Genomic DNA, 17,561 nt, shown 5'->3' with positions numbered 1-17,561 from the left:
CTCTGTCACAATATCCCTTTAGCAATTGAGTGTGTGACTGTCAGCACCGGGAGAAATGTATGAAATCCGGGGAGACGCGGTAATGGGAGATAGAGGGGCGCAGGGAGATGGGGTAATGGGGGATTGTGGGGCGCAGGGAGACGGGGTAATGGGAGATTGAGGGGCGCAGGGAGATGGGGTAATGGGAGATTGAGGGGCGCAGGGAGACGGGGTAATGGGAGATTGAGGGGCGCAGGGAGATGGGGATTGTGGGGCGCAGGGAGATGGGGTAATGGGAGATTGAGGGGCACAGGGAGATGGGGTAATGGGAGATTGAGGGGCGCAGGGAGATGGGGGATTGAGGGGCGCAGGGAGATGGGGTAATGGGAGATTGAGGGGCGCAGGGAGATGGGGGATTGTGGGCGCAGGGAGATGGGGTAATGGGAGATTGAGGGGCGCAGGGAGATGGGGGATTGAGGGGCGCAGGGAGATGAGGTAATGGGAGATTGAGGGGCGCAGGGAGATGGGGGATTGTGGGGTGCAGGGAGATGGGGTGATGAGGGACGGGCGCAGGGAGATGGGGATTGTGGGGTGCAGGGAGATGGGGTAATGGACAGGTGCAGGGAGATGGGGGACATGGGCGCAGGGAGATGGGGTAATGGGAGATTGAGGGGCGCAGGGAGATGGGGGATTGAGGGGCGCAGGGAGATGGGGTAATGGACAGGTGCAGGGAGATGGGGGACATGGGCGCAGGGAGATGGGGTAATGGACAGGTGCAGGGAGATGGGGACATGGGCGTAGGGAGATGGGGTAATGGGAGATTGAGGGGCGTGGGGAGATGGGGTAATGGGGGATTGAGGGGTGCAGGGAGACTGGGTGATGGGGGATTGAGGGGTGCAGGGAGACTGGGTGATGGGGGATTGAGGGGCGCAGGGAGATGGGGTAATGGGAGATTGAGGGGTGCAGGGAGACTGGGTGATGGGGGATTGAGGGGTGCAGGGAGACTGGGTGAAGGGGGATTGAGGGGCGCAGGGAGATGGGGTAATGGGAGATTGAGGGGTGCAGGGAGACGGTGATGGGGGATTGTGGGGCGTGGGGAGATGGGGTAATGGGAGATTGAGGGGTGCAGGGAGACTGGGTGATGGGGGATTGAGGGGCGCAGGGAGATGGGGTAATGGGAGATTGAGAGGTGCAGGGAGACTGGGTGATGGGGGATTGAGGGGCGCAGGGAGACTGGGTGATGGGGGATTGAGGGGCGCAGGGAGACTGGGTGATGGGAGATTGAGGGGCGTGGGGAGATGGGGTAATGGGAGATTGAGGGGTGCAGGGAGACTGGGTGATGGGGGATTGAGGGGCGTGGGGAGGTCCCTTGTGCACATCCTGTTGACACAATCTATTGACGATCACCGTTGCTGAGGTGGGAAGAAGTGTAGTGAAGATAGTTGTGGGAGTCAGTGGGTTCGTTATAGACGTCAGTTGATAGTCTTTCTCCTGTGGAGACGGTGACATCAAGAAAGGGGAGGGAGGTGTCGGAGATGGTCCAAGTGAATTTGAGTGCAGGATGGAAATTGGTGGTGAAGTTAATGAATTCCTGAGTTCTGCCACATCTGCACCCAAGATGAGGTATTCCATGGATGATACACAATGCTGGAGTAACTCAGCGGGACAGGCAGCATCTCTGGAGAGAAGCAATGGGTGACGTTTCGGCTCGAGACCCTTCTTCAGACTGAAGTCAGGGAAGTGGGCGAGACAGAGATAGAATGTAGTCGGAGACAGTAAGACTGATGGGAGAACTGGGAAGGGGGAGGGGATGGAGAGAGAGGGAAAGTAAGGGCTATTTGAAGTTAGAGAAGTCAATGTTCATACCGCTGGGGTGTACGCTACCCAAGCGAACTATGACCTGCTGTTCCTCCAATTTGCTCTGGGCCTCACTCTGACAATGGAGGCCCAGGACAGTAAGGTCAGATTGGGAATGGGAGGGGGAGGTAAATTGCTGAACCAGCAGGAGATCTGGTAGGTTAAGGCGGACTGAGCAGAGGTGTTCAGTGAAACGACCACCGAGCCTGCGCTTGGTCTCCGATATACAGGAGTTGACAGCTGGAGCACTGTATGAGGTATTCCACACCAGGACATCCAAGATGTCTTCATTCTTTTGCTCTCAACCTTTGAAAAAGCAATTTTAAAAAGCAAATAGAGTCATCGAGTCTTACAGCGTGGAAACTGGCCATTCGGCCCAACTTTCCCACACCGGCCAACATGTCCGATCTACACTAGTCCCACCTGCTTGCGTTTGACCCATATCCCTCTAAACCTGTCCTATCCATGTACCTGTGTAAATGTTTCTTAAACGTTCCAGAGGCCTAGGAGCGGTTGGAGGCGGTTGGAGCTGCGTCCGGGCGGTAGGTTTACAAACCCAGCGCGGGGCTTGTTCACACAGAGGCCCAGGAGCGGTTGGAGCAGCGTCCGGGCGGTAGGTTTAAAAACCCAGCGCGGGGCTTGTTCACACAGAGGCCCAGGAGCGGTTGGAGCAGCGTCCGGGCGGTAGGTTTAAAAACCCAGCGCGGGGCTTGTTCACACAGAGGCCCAGGAGCGGTTGGAGCAGCGTCCGGGCGGTAGGTTTAAAAACCCAGCGCGGGGCTTGTTCACACAGAGGCCCAGGAGCGGTTGGAGATTAAAACGTTCCCACACACTTTAAAAGAAGTGGTCTGGAGGAAGCCGCTGATTGGTGGAAGCGGACTAGAGGAAGCAACTGATTGGGCGTAACCCCGGGGTTGTATTTCTGCTTTTTGTTCGTAATTTTAGTTAAGGGTTCAGTGAGTTCAGGGTTCAGTGAGTTCAGGGTTCAGTGAGTTCAGGGTTCAGTGAGTTAAGGGTTCAGTGAGTTAAAGGTTCAGTGAGTTAAGGGTTCAGTGAGTTAAGGGTTCAGTGAGTTAAGGGTTCAGTGAGTTAAAGGTTCAGTGAGTTAAGGGTTCAGTGAGTTAAGGGTTCAGTGAGTTAAGGGTTCAGTGAGTTAAGGGTTCAGTGAGTTAAGGGTTCAGTGAGTTAAGGGTTCGGTGAGTTAAGGGTTCGGTGAGTTAAGGGTTCAGTGAGTTAAGGGTTCAGTGAGTTAAGGGTTCAGTGAGTTAAGGGTTCAGTGAGTTAAAGGTTCAGTGAGTTAAGGGTTCAGTGAGTTAAGGTTCAGTGAGTTCAGGGTTCAGCGAGTTAAGGGTTCAGTGAGTTAAGGGTTCAGTGAGTTAAGGGTTCGGTGAGTTAATGGTTCAGTGAGTTAAAGGTTCAGTGAGTTAAGGGTTCAGTGAGTTAAGGGTTCAGTGAGTTAAGGGTTCGGTGAGTTAAGGGTTCAGTGAGTTAAGGGTTCAGTGAGTTAATGGTTCAGTGAGTTAAGGGTTCAGGAAGTTAAGGGTTCGGTGAGTTAAGGGTTCAGTGCTGTTTAGTAAAGGTACAGTTTAAAGGATTAAGAGGGATTTGATTTAATTTGGGGGTAAGACATGTCAGATGAGATCGGCCCCGTGGATTGCTCATCCTGCAACATGTGGGAGATCAGGGATATTGTCGGTGTCCCTGATGACTACTTGTGCAGGAAGTGTGTCCAGCTGCAGCTCCTGGCAGACCGCACTGAACGGTTGGAGCTGCGGTTGGACTCATTCTGGAGCATCCACGATGCTGAGAAGGTCGTGAATTGCACGTACAGTGAGTTGGCCACACCACAGGTAAAAGATAAGCGGACAGAAAGGAAACGGGTGGCCACTAGCCAGCGTAGCAGTAGGGAGGTCGTGCAGGAGTCCCCTGCGGTCATCTCCCTCCTAAACAGATATGCCATTTTGGATACTGTTGGGGGAGATGCCTCATCAGGGGAAGGCAGCAGCAGCCAAGTTCATGGCACCATGGGTGGCTCTGCGGCAAAAGAGGGGAGGAAAAAGAGTGGAAGGGCTATAGTGATAGGGGATTCAATTGCTAAAGGGATCAGGGGGTATGGAGAGAAGGCAGGTACAGGCTACTGAGCTGAATGATCAGCCATGATCATATCGAAGGGCCGAATGGCCTACTCCTGCACCTATTTTCTATGTTTCTATGTTTCTAAGGGGAATAGATAGGCGTTTCTGCGGCCGCAAACGAGACTCCAGGATGGTATGTTGCCTCCCTGGTGCAAGGGTCAGGGATATCTCTGAGCGGCTGCAGGACATTCTGAAGGGGGAGGGTGAGCAGCCAGTTGCCGTGGTGCACATTGGCACCAACGATTTAGGTAAAAAACGGGATGAGGTCCAACAAGGTGAATTTAGAGAGCTAGGAGATAAACTTAAAAGTAGGACCTCAAAGGTAATAATCTCTGGATTACTACCAGTGCCACGTGCTAGTCAGAGTAGGAATAGGAGGATATTTCAGATGAATACGTGGCTTGAAAAATGGTGCAAGGGGGAGGGATTCAAATTTTTAGGACATTGGAACCAGTTCTGGGAGAGGTGGGACCAGTACAAACAGGACGGTCTGCACCTGAGCTGGAATGGAACCAATGTCCTAGGGGGAGTGTTTGCTAGTGCTGTCGGGGAGGATTTAAACTAATGTGGCAGGGGGATGGGAGCATGAGCAGAGAGACAGAGGGGTGTAAAATGAGGGTAGAAGCAACAGGTAGCAAGGTGAAAAGTAAAAGTGGCAGGCAGACAAATCCAGGGCAAAAATCAAAAAGGGCCACTTTTCAACATAATTGTATAAGGGGTAAGAGAGTTGTAAAAACAAGCCTGAAGGCTTTGTGTCTCAATGCAAGGAATATACGTAATAAGGTGGATGAATTAAATGTGGAGATAGTTATTAATGATTATGATATAGTTGGGATTACGGAGACATGGCTCCAGGGTGACCAAGGCTGGGAGCTCAACATCCAGGGATATTCTATATTCGGGCGGGATAGACAGAAAGGAAAAGGAGGTGGGGTAGCTTTACTGGTTAGAGAGGAGATTAAAGCAGTGGAAAGGAAGGACATTAGCTTGGAGGAAGTGGAATCGATATGGGTAGAGCTACGAAACACTAAGAGGCAGAAAACGCTAGTGGGAGTTGTGTACAGGCCACCTAACAGCAGTAGTGAGGTTGGGGATGGCATCAAGCAGGACATTAGAAATGCGTGCACTAAAGGTGCAGCAGTTATAATGGGTGACTTCAATCTACATATAGATTGGGTGAACCAAACTGGCAGGGGTGCTGAGGAAGAGGATTTCTTGGAATGTTTGAGAGATGGTTTTCTAAACCAACATGTCGAGGACCCAACGAGAGAACAGGCCATTCTAGACTGGGTATTGAGTAATGAGGAAGGGTTAGTTAGCAGTCTTGTTGTGCGAGGCCCCTTGGGCAAGAGTGATCATAATATGGTAGAGTTCTTCATTAGGATGGAGAGTGACAAAGTCAATACAGAAACAAGTGTTCTGAACTTAAAGAAAGGTAAGTTTGAGGGTATGAGGCGTGAATTGTCCAAGATAGACTGGCGATTGATGCTGAAAGGGTTGACGGTGGACATGCAATGGAAGGCATTTAAAGGTCGCATGGATGAACTACAACAAGTGTTCGTCCCAGTTTGGCAAAAGAACAAACCAGAAAAGGTAGTGCATCTGTGGCTAACAAGGGAAATCAAGGATAGTATTAAAACAAAAGATGAAGCATACAGATTAGCCAGAAAAAGTAGCATACCAGAGGACTGGGAGAAATTCAGAGTCCAGCAGAGGAGGACAAAGGGCTAATTAGGAAAGGGAAAATAGATTATGAGGGAAGACTGGCAAGGAACATAAAAACTGACTGCAAAAGCTTTTATAGATATGTCAAGAGAAAAAGATTAGTTAAGACAAATGTAGGTCCCTTGCAGTCGGAAACAGGTGAATTGATCATAGGGAACAAGGAGATGGCAGACCAATTGAACAAATACTTTGGTTCTGTCTTCACTAAGGAAGACATAAACCGTCTGCCGGAAATAGCGGGGGACCGGGGGTCTAATGAGATGGAGGAACTGAGGGAAATCCAGGTTAGTCGGGAAGTGGTGTTAGGTAAATTAAATGGATTAAAGGCAGATAAATCCCCAGGGCCAGATAGGCTGCATCCCAGAGTGCTTAAGGAAGTAGCCTCAGAAATAGTGGATGCATTAGTGATAATTTTTCAAAACTCTTTAGATTCTGGAGTAGTTCCTGAGGATTGGAGGGTAGCTAATGTAACCCCACTTTTTAAAAAGGGAGGGAGAGAGAAAACGGGGAATTATAGACCAGTTAGCCTAACATCGGTAGTGGGGAAAATGCTAGAGTCAGTTATTAAAGATGTGATAGCATCACATTTGGAAAGTGGTGAAATCATCGGACAAAGTCAGCATGGATTTACCAAAGGCAAATCATGTCTGACGAATCTTATAAATTTTTCGAGGATGTAACTAGTAGAGTGGATAAGGGAGAACCAGTCGATGTGTTATATCTGGACTTTCAGAAGGCCTTCGACAAGGTCCCACATAGGAGATTGGTGTACAAACTTAAAGCACACGGTATTGAGGGTTCAGTGTTGAGGTGGATAGAAAATTGGTTGGCGGACAGGAAGCAAAGAGTAGGAATAAACGGGTCCTTTTCGGAATGGCAGGCAGTGACTAGTGGGGTACCGCAAGGCTCAGTGCTGGGACCCCAGTTATTTACAGTGTATATTAATGATTTGGACGAGGGAATTGAATGCAACATCTCTAAGTTTGCGGATGACACGAAGCTGGGTGGCAGTGTTAGCTGCGAGGAGGATGCTAGGAGGCTGCAGAGTGACTTAGATAGATTAGGCGAGTGGGCAAATGCATGGCAGATGCAATATAATGTGGATAAATGTGAGGTTATCCACTTTGGCGGCAAGAACAGGAAAGCAGAGTATTACCTGAATAGTGACCGATTGAGAGAAGGGGAGATGCAACGTGACCTGGGTGTCATGGTGCACCAGTCATTGAAAGCAAGCATGCAGGTGCAGCAGGCAGTGAAGAAAGCGAATGGTTTGTTGGCATTCATAGCAAGAGGATTTGAGTTTAGGAGCAGGGAGGTTCTGCTGCAGTTGTACAGGGCCTTGGTGAGACCGCACCTGGAGTATTGTGTGCAGTTTTGGTCTCCTAACCTGAGGAAAGACGTTCTTGCCTTAGAGGGAGTACAGAGAAGGTTCACCAGATTGATCCCTGGGATGGCGGGACTTTCATATGAGGAAAGACTGGATAGACTGGGCTTGTACTCGCTGGAATTTAGAAGACTGAGGGGGGATCTTATAGAAACATATAAAATTCTTAAGGGGTTGGAGAGGCTAGATACGGGAAGATTGTTCCCGATGTTGGGGGAGTCCAGAACCAGGGGTCACAGCTTAAGGATAAGGGGGAAGTCTTTTAGGACCGAGATGAGAAAACATTTCTTCACACAGAGTGGTGAGTCTGTGGAATTCTCTGCCACAGAAGGTAGTTGAGGCCAGTTCATTGGCTATATTTAAGAGGGAGTTAGATGTGGCCCTTTTTGCTAAAGGGATCAGGGGGTATGGAGAGAAGGCAGGTACAGGCTACTGAGCTGGATGATCAGCCATGATCATATTGAATGGCGGTGCAGGCTCGAAGGGCCGAATGGCCTACTCCTGCACCTATTTTCTATGTTTCTATGTTTCTATTCCAAGAGTACCTGCCTCAACTACCACCTTTGGCAGCTCGTCCCATATACCTTCCATAAATCTTATACACCTTCCATGAATATCCTCGTTTCATAAATCTTTCCCCCCTCACCTTAAACCTATGTCCTCTGGTTCTCGATTGCTCATGGGTGAAGCACAATTGAAAATCAGTAAATACTGGAAACATAAACAGAAAATGCCGGAAATACTCAGCAGGTCAGGCAGCATCTGAGGAAGGAGAAACAGTTAATGTTTCAGGTCAAAGACCCGACCGTGTGTCAGAGGAGAAACATGGGTATATTGTACAGTTAAAGTGGGTGACATGGAAAAAGCTTGGCAGCCATTGCTTCGAAGTGTGCCTTCGAACATTACAGGAAAGTAAGCAATGAAGAACAAGTTTTCTGAGTTAGATGCAACTTCACAGATCAGTGATGAATGAATCCAAGCATATTAGTGAATGCCCACAACCTTGGGGGTCAGAATCAATTGTGTCGATGAATGCACAATGCGTTGACATTAATTCTAAACCGTCACGAACTTTGAAGACGGCCCTGAGCGAAAATGCATATTTGTCATTATTAGACTGAGTGATGAGAACCAACTAATAAACTTCCATTAGCACAAAAAAATTGCATATTTAATTTACACAATGACTCAACACACATGTGGTATTGTTTTAATATTGGCTCGGACTAAACATGCTGCAGTGCTCTGTGTTACTGTGAAGTTTGGCACAAGAAGCACAAGAATAAAGAATTGGCAAAACTCCTTCACAGATCTAACACATGTTAGTGGTACAAATTGGCTTCCCCGATCATTGTTTCTCATTTCAGAGTCAATGATTAAAAAATGATAAATGCTGTCGATATGAACTGGGAGCAGCCAGCAGTTAGAATAGGCTGAATGACCCTTCAAATGTAACGGCTACATGTGGCACGGTGGCACCGCTGGTAGACAATAGACAATAGGTGCAGGAGTAGGCCATTCGGCCCATCGAGTCAGCACCACCATTCAATGTGATCATGGCTGATCATTCTCAATCAGTACCCCATTCCTGCCTTCTCCCCATACCCCCTGACTCCGCTATCCTTAAGAGCTCTATCTAGCTCTCTCTTGAATGCATTCAGAGACTTGGCCTCCACTGCCTTCTGAGGCAGTGAATTCCACAGATTTACAACTCTCTGACTGAAAAGGTTTTTCCTCATCTCAGTTCTAAATGGCCTACCCCTTATTCTTAAACTGTGGCCCCTTGTTCTGGACTCCCCCAACATTGGGAACATGTTTCCTGCCTCTAACGTGTCCAACCCCTTAATAATCTTATACGTTTCGATAAGATCTCCTCTCATCCTTCTAAATTCCAGTGTATATAAGCCTAGTCGCTCCAGTCTTTCAACATATGATAGTCCCGCCATTCCGGGAATTAACCTAGTAAACCTACGCTGCACTCCCTCAATAGCAAGAATATCCTTCCTCAAATTTGGAGACCAAAACTGCACACAGTACTCCAGGTGTGGTCTCACTAGGGCCCTGTACAACTGCAGAAGGACATCTTTGCTCCTATACTCAACTCCTCTTGTTATGAAGGCCAACATTCCATTGGCTTTCTTCACTGCCTGCTGTACCTGCATGCTTCCTTTCAGTGACTGATGCACTAGGACACCCAGATCTCGTTGTACGTCCCCTGTTCCTAACTTGACACCATTCAGATAATACTCTGCCTTCCTATTAGTACCACCAAAGTGGATAACCTCACACTTATCCACATTAAACTGCATCTGCCATGCATCCGCCCACTCACACAACCTGTCCAAGTCACCCTGCAACCTCATAGCATCTTCCTCACAGTTCACACTACCACCCAGCTTTGTATCATCTGCAAATTTGTTAATGGTACTTTTAATCCCATCATCCAAGTCATTAATGTATATTGTAAATAGCTGCGGTCCCAGCACCGAGCCTTGCGGTACCCCACTAGTTACTGCCTGCCATTCTGAAAGGGACCCATTTATCCCCACTCTTTGCTTTCTGTCTGTCAACCAATTTTCTATCCATGTCAGTACCCTACCTCCAATACCATGTGCTCTAATTTTGCCCACTAATATCCTATGTGGAACCTTGTCAAATGCTTTCTGAAAGTCAAGGTACACCACATCCACCGGTTCTCCCCTGTTAATTTTCCTGGTTACATCCTCAAAGAATTCCAGAAGATTAGTCAAACATGATTTCCCCTTCGTAAATCCATGCTGACTCGAAACAATCCTGTTACTACTATCCAAATGCTCTGCAATTTCGTCTTTTATAATTGACTCCAGCATCTTCCCCACCACTGATGTCAGACTAACTGGTCTATAATTTCCCGTTTTCTCCCTCCCTCCTTTCTTAAAAAGTGAGACAACATTAGCTACCCTCCTTGTTATCGGAAATATGTTGTTGAGCTGGAAAAAGGTGCAGAGAAAACTTATGAGGATGCTGCCAGGATTTGAGGGCCTGAGCTATAGAGAGAGGTTGAGTAGGGCAGGTCGTTATTCCTTGGCACACAGGAGGCTGAGGGGCGATGTTACAGAGGTATATAAAATCACAAGGCAAATAGATAGAGTGAATGCTTAGTCTTTTATCCTGAATGAGCGGGAAGTCTTTAGAAACATAGAAAAATAGGTGCAGGAGGAGGCCATTTGGCCTTTCGAGCCAGCACCGCCATTCATTGTGATCATGGCTGATCATCCACAATCAGTAACCTGTGCCTGCCCTCTCCCCATACCCCATGATTCCACTAGCCCCGAGAGCTCTATCTTTGATTATGTTGGCTGCTTTTCTGAGGCAGCATGAGTTGTAGACAGAATCAATAGTGGGAAGTCTTGTCTGTGTGATGGACTGGGCAATATTGACAACTCTCTGCAATTTCCAGCAGTCTTTAGCAGAGCTGTTCCCAAACCAATCCCTGATGCAACCTGACAATATGCTCTCTATGGTGCATCTATAGATTCATTGGAGACATGCCGAATTTCCTCAGTTTCCTCAGGAATCAGAGGCCACGGTTTGCCTTCTTGGCTGTTGCATCAATGTGGCTGGTCTGCAACAGATCGTTGGTGATATTAACACCAAGGAACCTGAAGCTCTCAACCATTCCCACTTCAACGTCATTTGCTTGCCCGACCCCAAACCTCACCTGTCCATGTTCTCCAGCCATTGCTGCCTGACCTGCTGAGATGCTACAGGACCTTGTGTCCGCCTTTGTAAACCATCATTTGTTTCTTGTTTCTACATTTTGACTGCTTCACTGTGAAATCTCCTCAAGGTATGCCTACTTTGAAGCTGTTCTCTTTCTCTCTATGACGGGAGTTCTGTGAATACATGATTACAATCGGGCCATCCACAGAGGGGGACTCCAATTTGCGGTGGGCCTCACTATGGCACTGGAGGAGGCCCATGACAGAAAGGTCAGACTGGGAGTGGGAGGGTGAGTTGAAGTGCTCAGCCACCGGGAGATCAGGTTGGTTAAGGCGGACTGAGCGAAGGTGTTGAGCGAAGCGATCGCCGAGCCTGCGTTTGGTCTCGCCGATGTAAAGAAGTTGACATCTAGAGCAGCGGATGCAATAGATGAGTTTGGAGGAGGTGCAGGTGAACGTCTGTCTCACCTGGAAAGACTGTTTGGGTCCTTGGATGGAGTCGAGGGGGGGAGGTAAAGGGACAGGTGTTGCATCTCCTGCGGTTGCTGGGGAAAGTGCCCGGGGATGGGGTGGTTTGGGTAGGAAGGGACGAGTGGACCAGGGAGTTACGGAGGGAACGGTCTCTGCGGAACGCAGAGAGGGGAGGGGATGGGAAGATGTGGCCAGTGGTGGGGTCCCGTTGTAGGTGACGGAAATGTTGGAGGATGATTTGTTGGATAGGCAAAGTGACGTCACCTCAAAGTGACAGCACCTCATATTTCGCCTGGGCAGCTTGCAGCCCAGCGGTACGAACATTGACTTCTCCAACTTCAGTTAGTTCCTCTGTCCCTCTCTTCCCCTCCCCCTTCCCAGATCTCCCTCTATCTTCCTGTCTCCACCTATATCCTTCCTTTGTCCCGCCCCCCCTGACATCAGTCTGAAGAAGGGTCTCGACCCGAAACGTCACCCATTCCTTCTCTCCCGAGATGCTGCCTGACCTGCTGAGTTACTCCAGCACTTTGTCTCCTTTAGGATCCAGTGCTATCCTGGGACTTTGTTCATTGAAGCCCAGCAACGACAATAACTTTCCTCTGTGTGAGTTATGCCTCCAGCCCCCAGTAATGTTTCCCCTTGGAAGCCCAATGACTTCAGTGTTATGCGGACACTTTGATGCTGCCCTGAGTCTATTCCTTAAGGAATCACTATGCAGTCACTCTCACCCCACCTCTAGAGATTAGCTCCTTGCATAGATGTAGGTTGTGGTGATATCAGGAGCTGACAGCTTAGTTTAGTTTAGTTTAGAGATACAGCGCGGAAACAGGCCCTTTTGGACCCCACCGGGTCCGCGCCGACCAGCGATCCCCGCACGTTAACACTATCCTACACCCACTAGGGACAATTTTTACATTTACTAAGCCAATTAACCTACATACCTGTACGTCTTTGGTATGTGGGAGGAAACCGAAGGTTTTGGAGAAAACCCACGCAGGTCGGGGGAGAACGTACAAACTCCCCGCAGTCGGGATCGAACCTGGGTCTCTGGCGCTGCATTCGCTGTAAGGCAGCAACTCTGCCGCTGCGCCACCGTGATGCCCGGTGATGCAGCACTGGCCAGACTGCTTCTAGCCAAACCTACATTGGTCATCAGTGAACAGGGCAAGTGCCGCACAACAGCACCGCCGGTGATGGCTTCCATCACTTTGCTGATGATCTGGAGGAGACTGGTTGAACATAGAACAGTACAACACAGGAACAGGCCCTTCGGTATAAACCAGCATTTGCAGGTCCATCCTACACATCATTATGGTAAATCTTCTCTGCACCCTTTCCAGAGCCTCCACGTCCTTTCCTGTAATGGGACGAACAGAACTGCACCAGATACTCCAATTGTGGCCTAACTAAAGTCCGATAAAGCTGCATCGTTGCATCCTCCCTCTGATAATGCCCCAACCGAGAAAAGGCAAGCATACTATATGCCTTCTCCACCACTCTATCTACTTGTGTTGCAACAGTTAGCTGGATTGCATTCTTCCTTCTGTTTCTGAATGGGATGTTTGTGGGTAATTTTACTCACTAATGCTACTCGATACTGATCTGCCCAAAGTTAGATAGCTCCCAGGTTTTTCTGCATCGAGACACAGCCTCATTGTCAGCAAGTGGAGCTGAGCGCTGTGCAATCATTAACATCCCACGCTCATTGTAAAGAGGTCTTTGATGAAGGAAGACAGACACAAATAGTTGGAGTAACTCAGCGGATCAGGCAGCATCTCTGGAGAAAGGGAATAGGTCATAAGGTCATAAGTGATAAGAGGAGAATTAGGCCATTCGGCCCATCAAGTCTACTCTGCCATTCAATCATGGCTGACCTATCTCTCCCTCCTAACCCCATTCTCCTGCCTTCTCTCCATAACCTCTGGCACCTGTACTAATCAAGCAGTTTCGGGTCAAGACCCTTCTTCAGACTGAGTGTCAGGGGAAAGGGGAACGAGAGATATAGATGGTAATTAGGACAAGTGAATGGAAGATATGCAGAAAGCAACGATGATCAAGGAAATGTGGAGTCCACAATGGATGCCTTCTTTGACCAAGAACCCGGGTAGATGCCTCTTACCCAGTCTCCATGGACATATTACCATAACTTTACTAACCAAAGTTGTTTCTCGGGATATACTTTCTGCCTCAGCAGTTCCAAACCGATGGGGTTTGGTTTCCTGAGACTTTTAAATGTTCTTTGCTTCGAATGGACACGTCACCACGGTTCGAAATCTGCTGACTCGAATGTTTTACAAGGGATCGGTCTCCTCGGGCCCGTGCGTCTGCCAACCTTTCCAACCACCTTCAGCCCAGCCCAGCCCATCCCACAAATGATCCCGTCCCTCGCTGCCAGCCACTGTAGCTTTTCATCCCGTACGCCAGGACGACCAGCTGCCTTTGCACCACGCTCCGGAACTCCCTCCGTCTGCCACTCCACCTCCTTCCCAGAACCTCCCAACGCATCTCCAGGAGCAAGCTACTGGCCTGTCCTCCTGTCTGTTCACATTCCCAGCCCAGTGTCTGCTTTGCCCGGAGTCATTGCACCCAACCAAAGGAACATGGCACACGTTCAAATAATCCTTTCAGAATCCTTCCTCCACAGAGAGGCTGGGACCAGTTCAGGATAAGGCTCTACCTCATGCTGCGAATGGTCATGACAAAGAAAGCTGAAGCAAGGGTTCAACAGTGGCAGACAGAGGCTAGAGAGAGGCTCAGTGGCAACAAGCAAAGAGCAAAGGTTTGCAACTGGAATACTTGCCAGCGAGGTTCAACAGTGTCTCTTGATTTTCGTAATATATACATTAATGATTTCAATTTAAACGTAAGGCGATGATACTGAGCGGCGCCCAAGCCAGGCGACTCTGTGCGGGCTGGTCCCAGAGGTGGGGGCACGGTGGCGCAGCAGTAGAGTTACGCGAGGCACCCGGGTTCGATCCTGAGTACGGGCGCTGCCAGTACGCCGTTTGTCCGTTCTCCCCGTGACCTGCGTGGGTTTCCCCGGGAACTTCAGTTTCCTCCCACACTCCAAAGACGTACAGGTATGTAGGTTAATTGGCTTGGCAAAGTTGAAAAACTGTCCCCAGTGTGTGTAGGATAGTGTTAATGTGCGGGGATCACTGGTCAGCACGGACTCAGGGGGGGCCGAAGGGCCTGTTTCCACACTGTTCTCGGTGGCCCCTTCCTGCTGGGGTCCTCTCTGTTCTCGTCAGCCCCCTCCCCCCCCCCTCCACACCGGCCCCTCGTTGTTCTCGGTGCTTTCCCCCACCTATGCCCCCTGCTATTATGTTAGAACTAGGCACAACACTAGTGGTTTACATGGACTTCAGTAAGGCCTTGGACAAGGTCCCACATGGGAGACTGGTCCAGATGATTAGCACCCATGGAGATCCAGGCCAAGTTGGGCAAACTGGATCCACAAACGGCAATGGGAGACGCAGGGCGACATAAGAAAATGCAGACGCAGGAACCTGGAGCAAAACACAAAGTGCTGGAGGAACTCAACGGTTCAGGTAATATCGGTGGAGAGAATGGCCAGACGATGTTTCGGGTTGGGACCCCTGGTCCTAAAGTCATAGCGTCACAGAGTGATACAGCGTGGAAACAGGCCCATCGGCCCAACCTGCCCACACTGACCGACATGTCCCATCTACACTAGTCCCACCTGCCTGTGTTTGGCCCATATCCCTCTAAACCTGCCCGACCCATGTACCTGTCTAAATGTTTGTTAATTGTTGCGATAGTCCATGCTTCAACTACCTCCTCTGGCAACTTCTTCCACACACCCATCACCCATTGTGTAAAAAAAAAATACTGCTCAGGTTCCTATTAAATCTTTCCCCACTCACCTTAAATCTATGTACACTGGTTTTCTCTGTGCAAGAGACTCCTGCGTTTACCCGATCTATTCCTCTCACAATTTTGTACACTTGTATAAGATCACCCCTTATCCTCCAGCGCTGCAAGGAATAGAGTCCTAGTCTGCACAACTGCTCCCTATAGCACGGGCCCTTGAATCCTGGCAACATCTTTGTAAATCTTTCTCCGTACCCTTTCCAGTCTGACAACATCTTTCCTATAACACGGTGCATCGATCCTATAACTTGGTGATGTGAACTTGAATAGCAGAGTCCTATAGATCCAGTAGCTTCACTCAAGCTGTTGTGGTCACATTCATCAACTCTACCATTCGCTCTGGTCTCTATCTGGATCTGATTCTCATTGATGACATCTTACTGAGTCTTCTCAAAATCATCCATGTTTTCTGGTGGAAAACTCAGTCCAATTTGTTACCTCATCAATTCCAGACACTTCTGACCCCCGAACCTTTCCCTCAATCACACTAATTTGGACTGCTAATTTCCACCCATCCCTTGATTGCAATGATCTTTGAGCATTAACGTACATTAGTAGTTTTTAATTGGTAAAATGATATTCAGATTGGAATGGCCTGCACTTTTATGCATTAAATAAATTAAGCGTTTATAAAATTAAAACATCGAGGTTATGGGCTGACCTCAGGTGAATTGTGAGTGGCATTGTCTGAGTGTTCCTTACAATGGTTTAGAAAATGTAATCAGCCAGCAATAACTTAGCAACATGAAAGCATCCCAGTGGATGGAGCATTTTGAAGGGTATAAAAAGGGAGTGGATTGGAAGTTGCTCAGTGCAGTTTGGAAGGTTCCCTGCTGTCAGACACACCCAGAGAATACCATGCACTCCACTTGCCTCACGGTCGGACTCCTCTTCCTCATCTCCTTCGCTTCAGCTTGTTACATCAACAACTGTCCCACAGGAGGCAAACGGTCCATCGTGGACATGGAGATCAGACAGGTAAGGAGAAGCTTTCTTCACGCATCGTCAAGCACTCATGGCTCGTCAGGGACTAACACTGTTTCTTTTCCCTCAAAATGGCGTTTTCACGTGGAGAACCAGTACGGAATGTCACAACTGCTCCGGGCTGAACGTACCACAGGGTTCTTCCCACAGCCTCTGGCAGGCATTGGCATGAACCCCAACCAAGGCTGGCTTCCAGCCAGACCGGCTGTGGTGTAAGAGTTGGCGATCTGTCCTGCACAGGACAGATCGCCAACTCTTACACCACAGCCGGTGGTGCATGCAAACCCTCTGTTCTTAAGCTGTGGTCTTAGTGTGTCATCCAGACTAATCCTTGACAAAAATGTGTCCTGGACATTCACGTTCCAGGGAATATTGCCCTCAGGAAATCAGAGATCAGTTCTCAGCAGATCTACTGTGTAGTATAATAGCACTTGGTGTTTAGAGTCATACAGCATGGAAGCAGGCCCAATGGCCCAACTTCATGCAATTAATCTGATGGGTTTGATGCTAGGTGGAGTTGCTGATTTACAGCACCAGAGACCTGGGTTCCATCCTGACTACGGACTGCGCGAAGTTTGTACGTTTTCCCCATGACCTGTGTGGGTTTTCTCCGGGATCTCCGGTTTCCTCCAACACTCCAAAGATGTATAGGTTTGTAGGTTAAGTGGCTTGGTTTAATTGTAAATTGTCCCGAGTGTGTGTAGGTTTGTGTTAGTATGCAGGGATCTCTGGTCGGTGCAGTGTCGGTGGGCTGAAGGGCCTGTTTCCGTGCTGTATCTCTAAAGTAAACGAGTCCCATTTGCCTGCGTTTGGCTCATATGTTGGGCTTCACAGCAGCAGTGGAGAAGCCTGCAGTCAGACAGGTTGCAATGGGAATGGGATTGAGAATGTAAGTATTTGCAGATTGCTTCTCCGTCCAATACTAAGTATCACAAAATGCTAGAGTAACTCAGCAGGTCAGGCAGCATCTAGTAGAGAGGGAATAGGTGACGTTTCGGGTCGAAACGTCACCCATTCCCTCTCTCCTAATTGCTGCCTGACCTGCTGAGTTACTCCAGCATTTTGTGATACCTTCGATTTGTACCAGCATCTACAGTTATTTTCCTACACAACTCTCCATCCACATCTCATCCCAAAGACAAAGCAGCCACATTGCCCAGCAAAGAGCTGTGTTACTGGAACTGACAGTGTGGATGGACAACAATTGGAAACTGGGAGGTTAGCCACAAAAGCAACTATTGAGGAATTATCTTTGTATTTCAATAGAATGGAAAATTCTAAAGTTATCTGATTGGAGTTTTCAATGTAGGGCAAAATTAATTCAGAGAAAGACAAAGTATTCAGGGCCCAATAATATTTTCTCAAGGTATTATAATTCCACCACTGAGAGAGGCAGTGCGTGTGTGGCTGGACAGAGGGATTGGTAACTAA

General features: G+C 48.7%; 1 protein-coding gene across 1 annotated transcript in view; it reads left to right on the top strand.

Moving 5' to 3' along the window:
• Positions 1-15,890: 15,890 nt before the first annotated feature.
• LOC144598666 (oxytocin-neurophysin 1-like) overlaps positions 15,891-17,561 on the top strand; it is a 3,700-nt gene continuing 2,029 nt past the window's right edge. The window contains exon 1 of the mRNA XM_078408909.1: positions 15,891-16,124. Within this exon, the coding sequence (XP_078265035.1) occupies positions 15,891-16,124 (234 nt within the window). The remainder of the gene's footprint in view (positions 16,125-17,561) is intronic.

This window comes from Rhinoraja longicauda, chromosome 1 (assembly GCF_053455715.1).
Source record: "Rhinoraja longicauda isolate Sanriku21f chromosome 1, sRhiLon1.1, whole genome shotgun sequence".
Lineage (NCBI taxonomy): Eukaryota > Metazoa > Chordata > Chondrichthyes > Rajiformes > Arhynchobatidae > Rhinoraja > Rhinoraja longicauda.
Note: the sequence above shows the minus strand (reverse complement) of the source record. Positions and strands in the feature narration are given on the sequence as shown.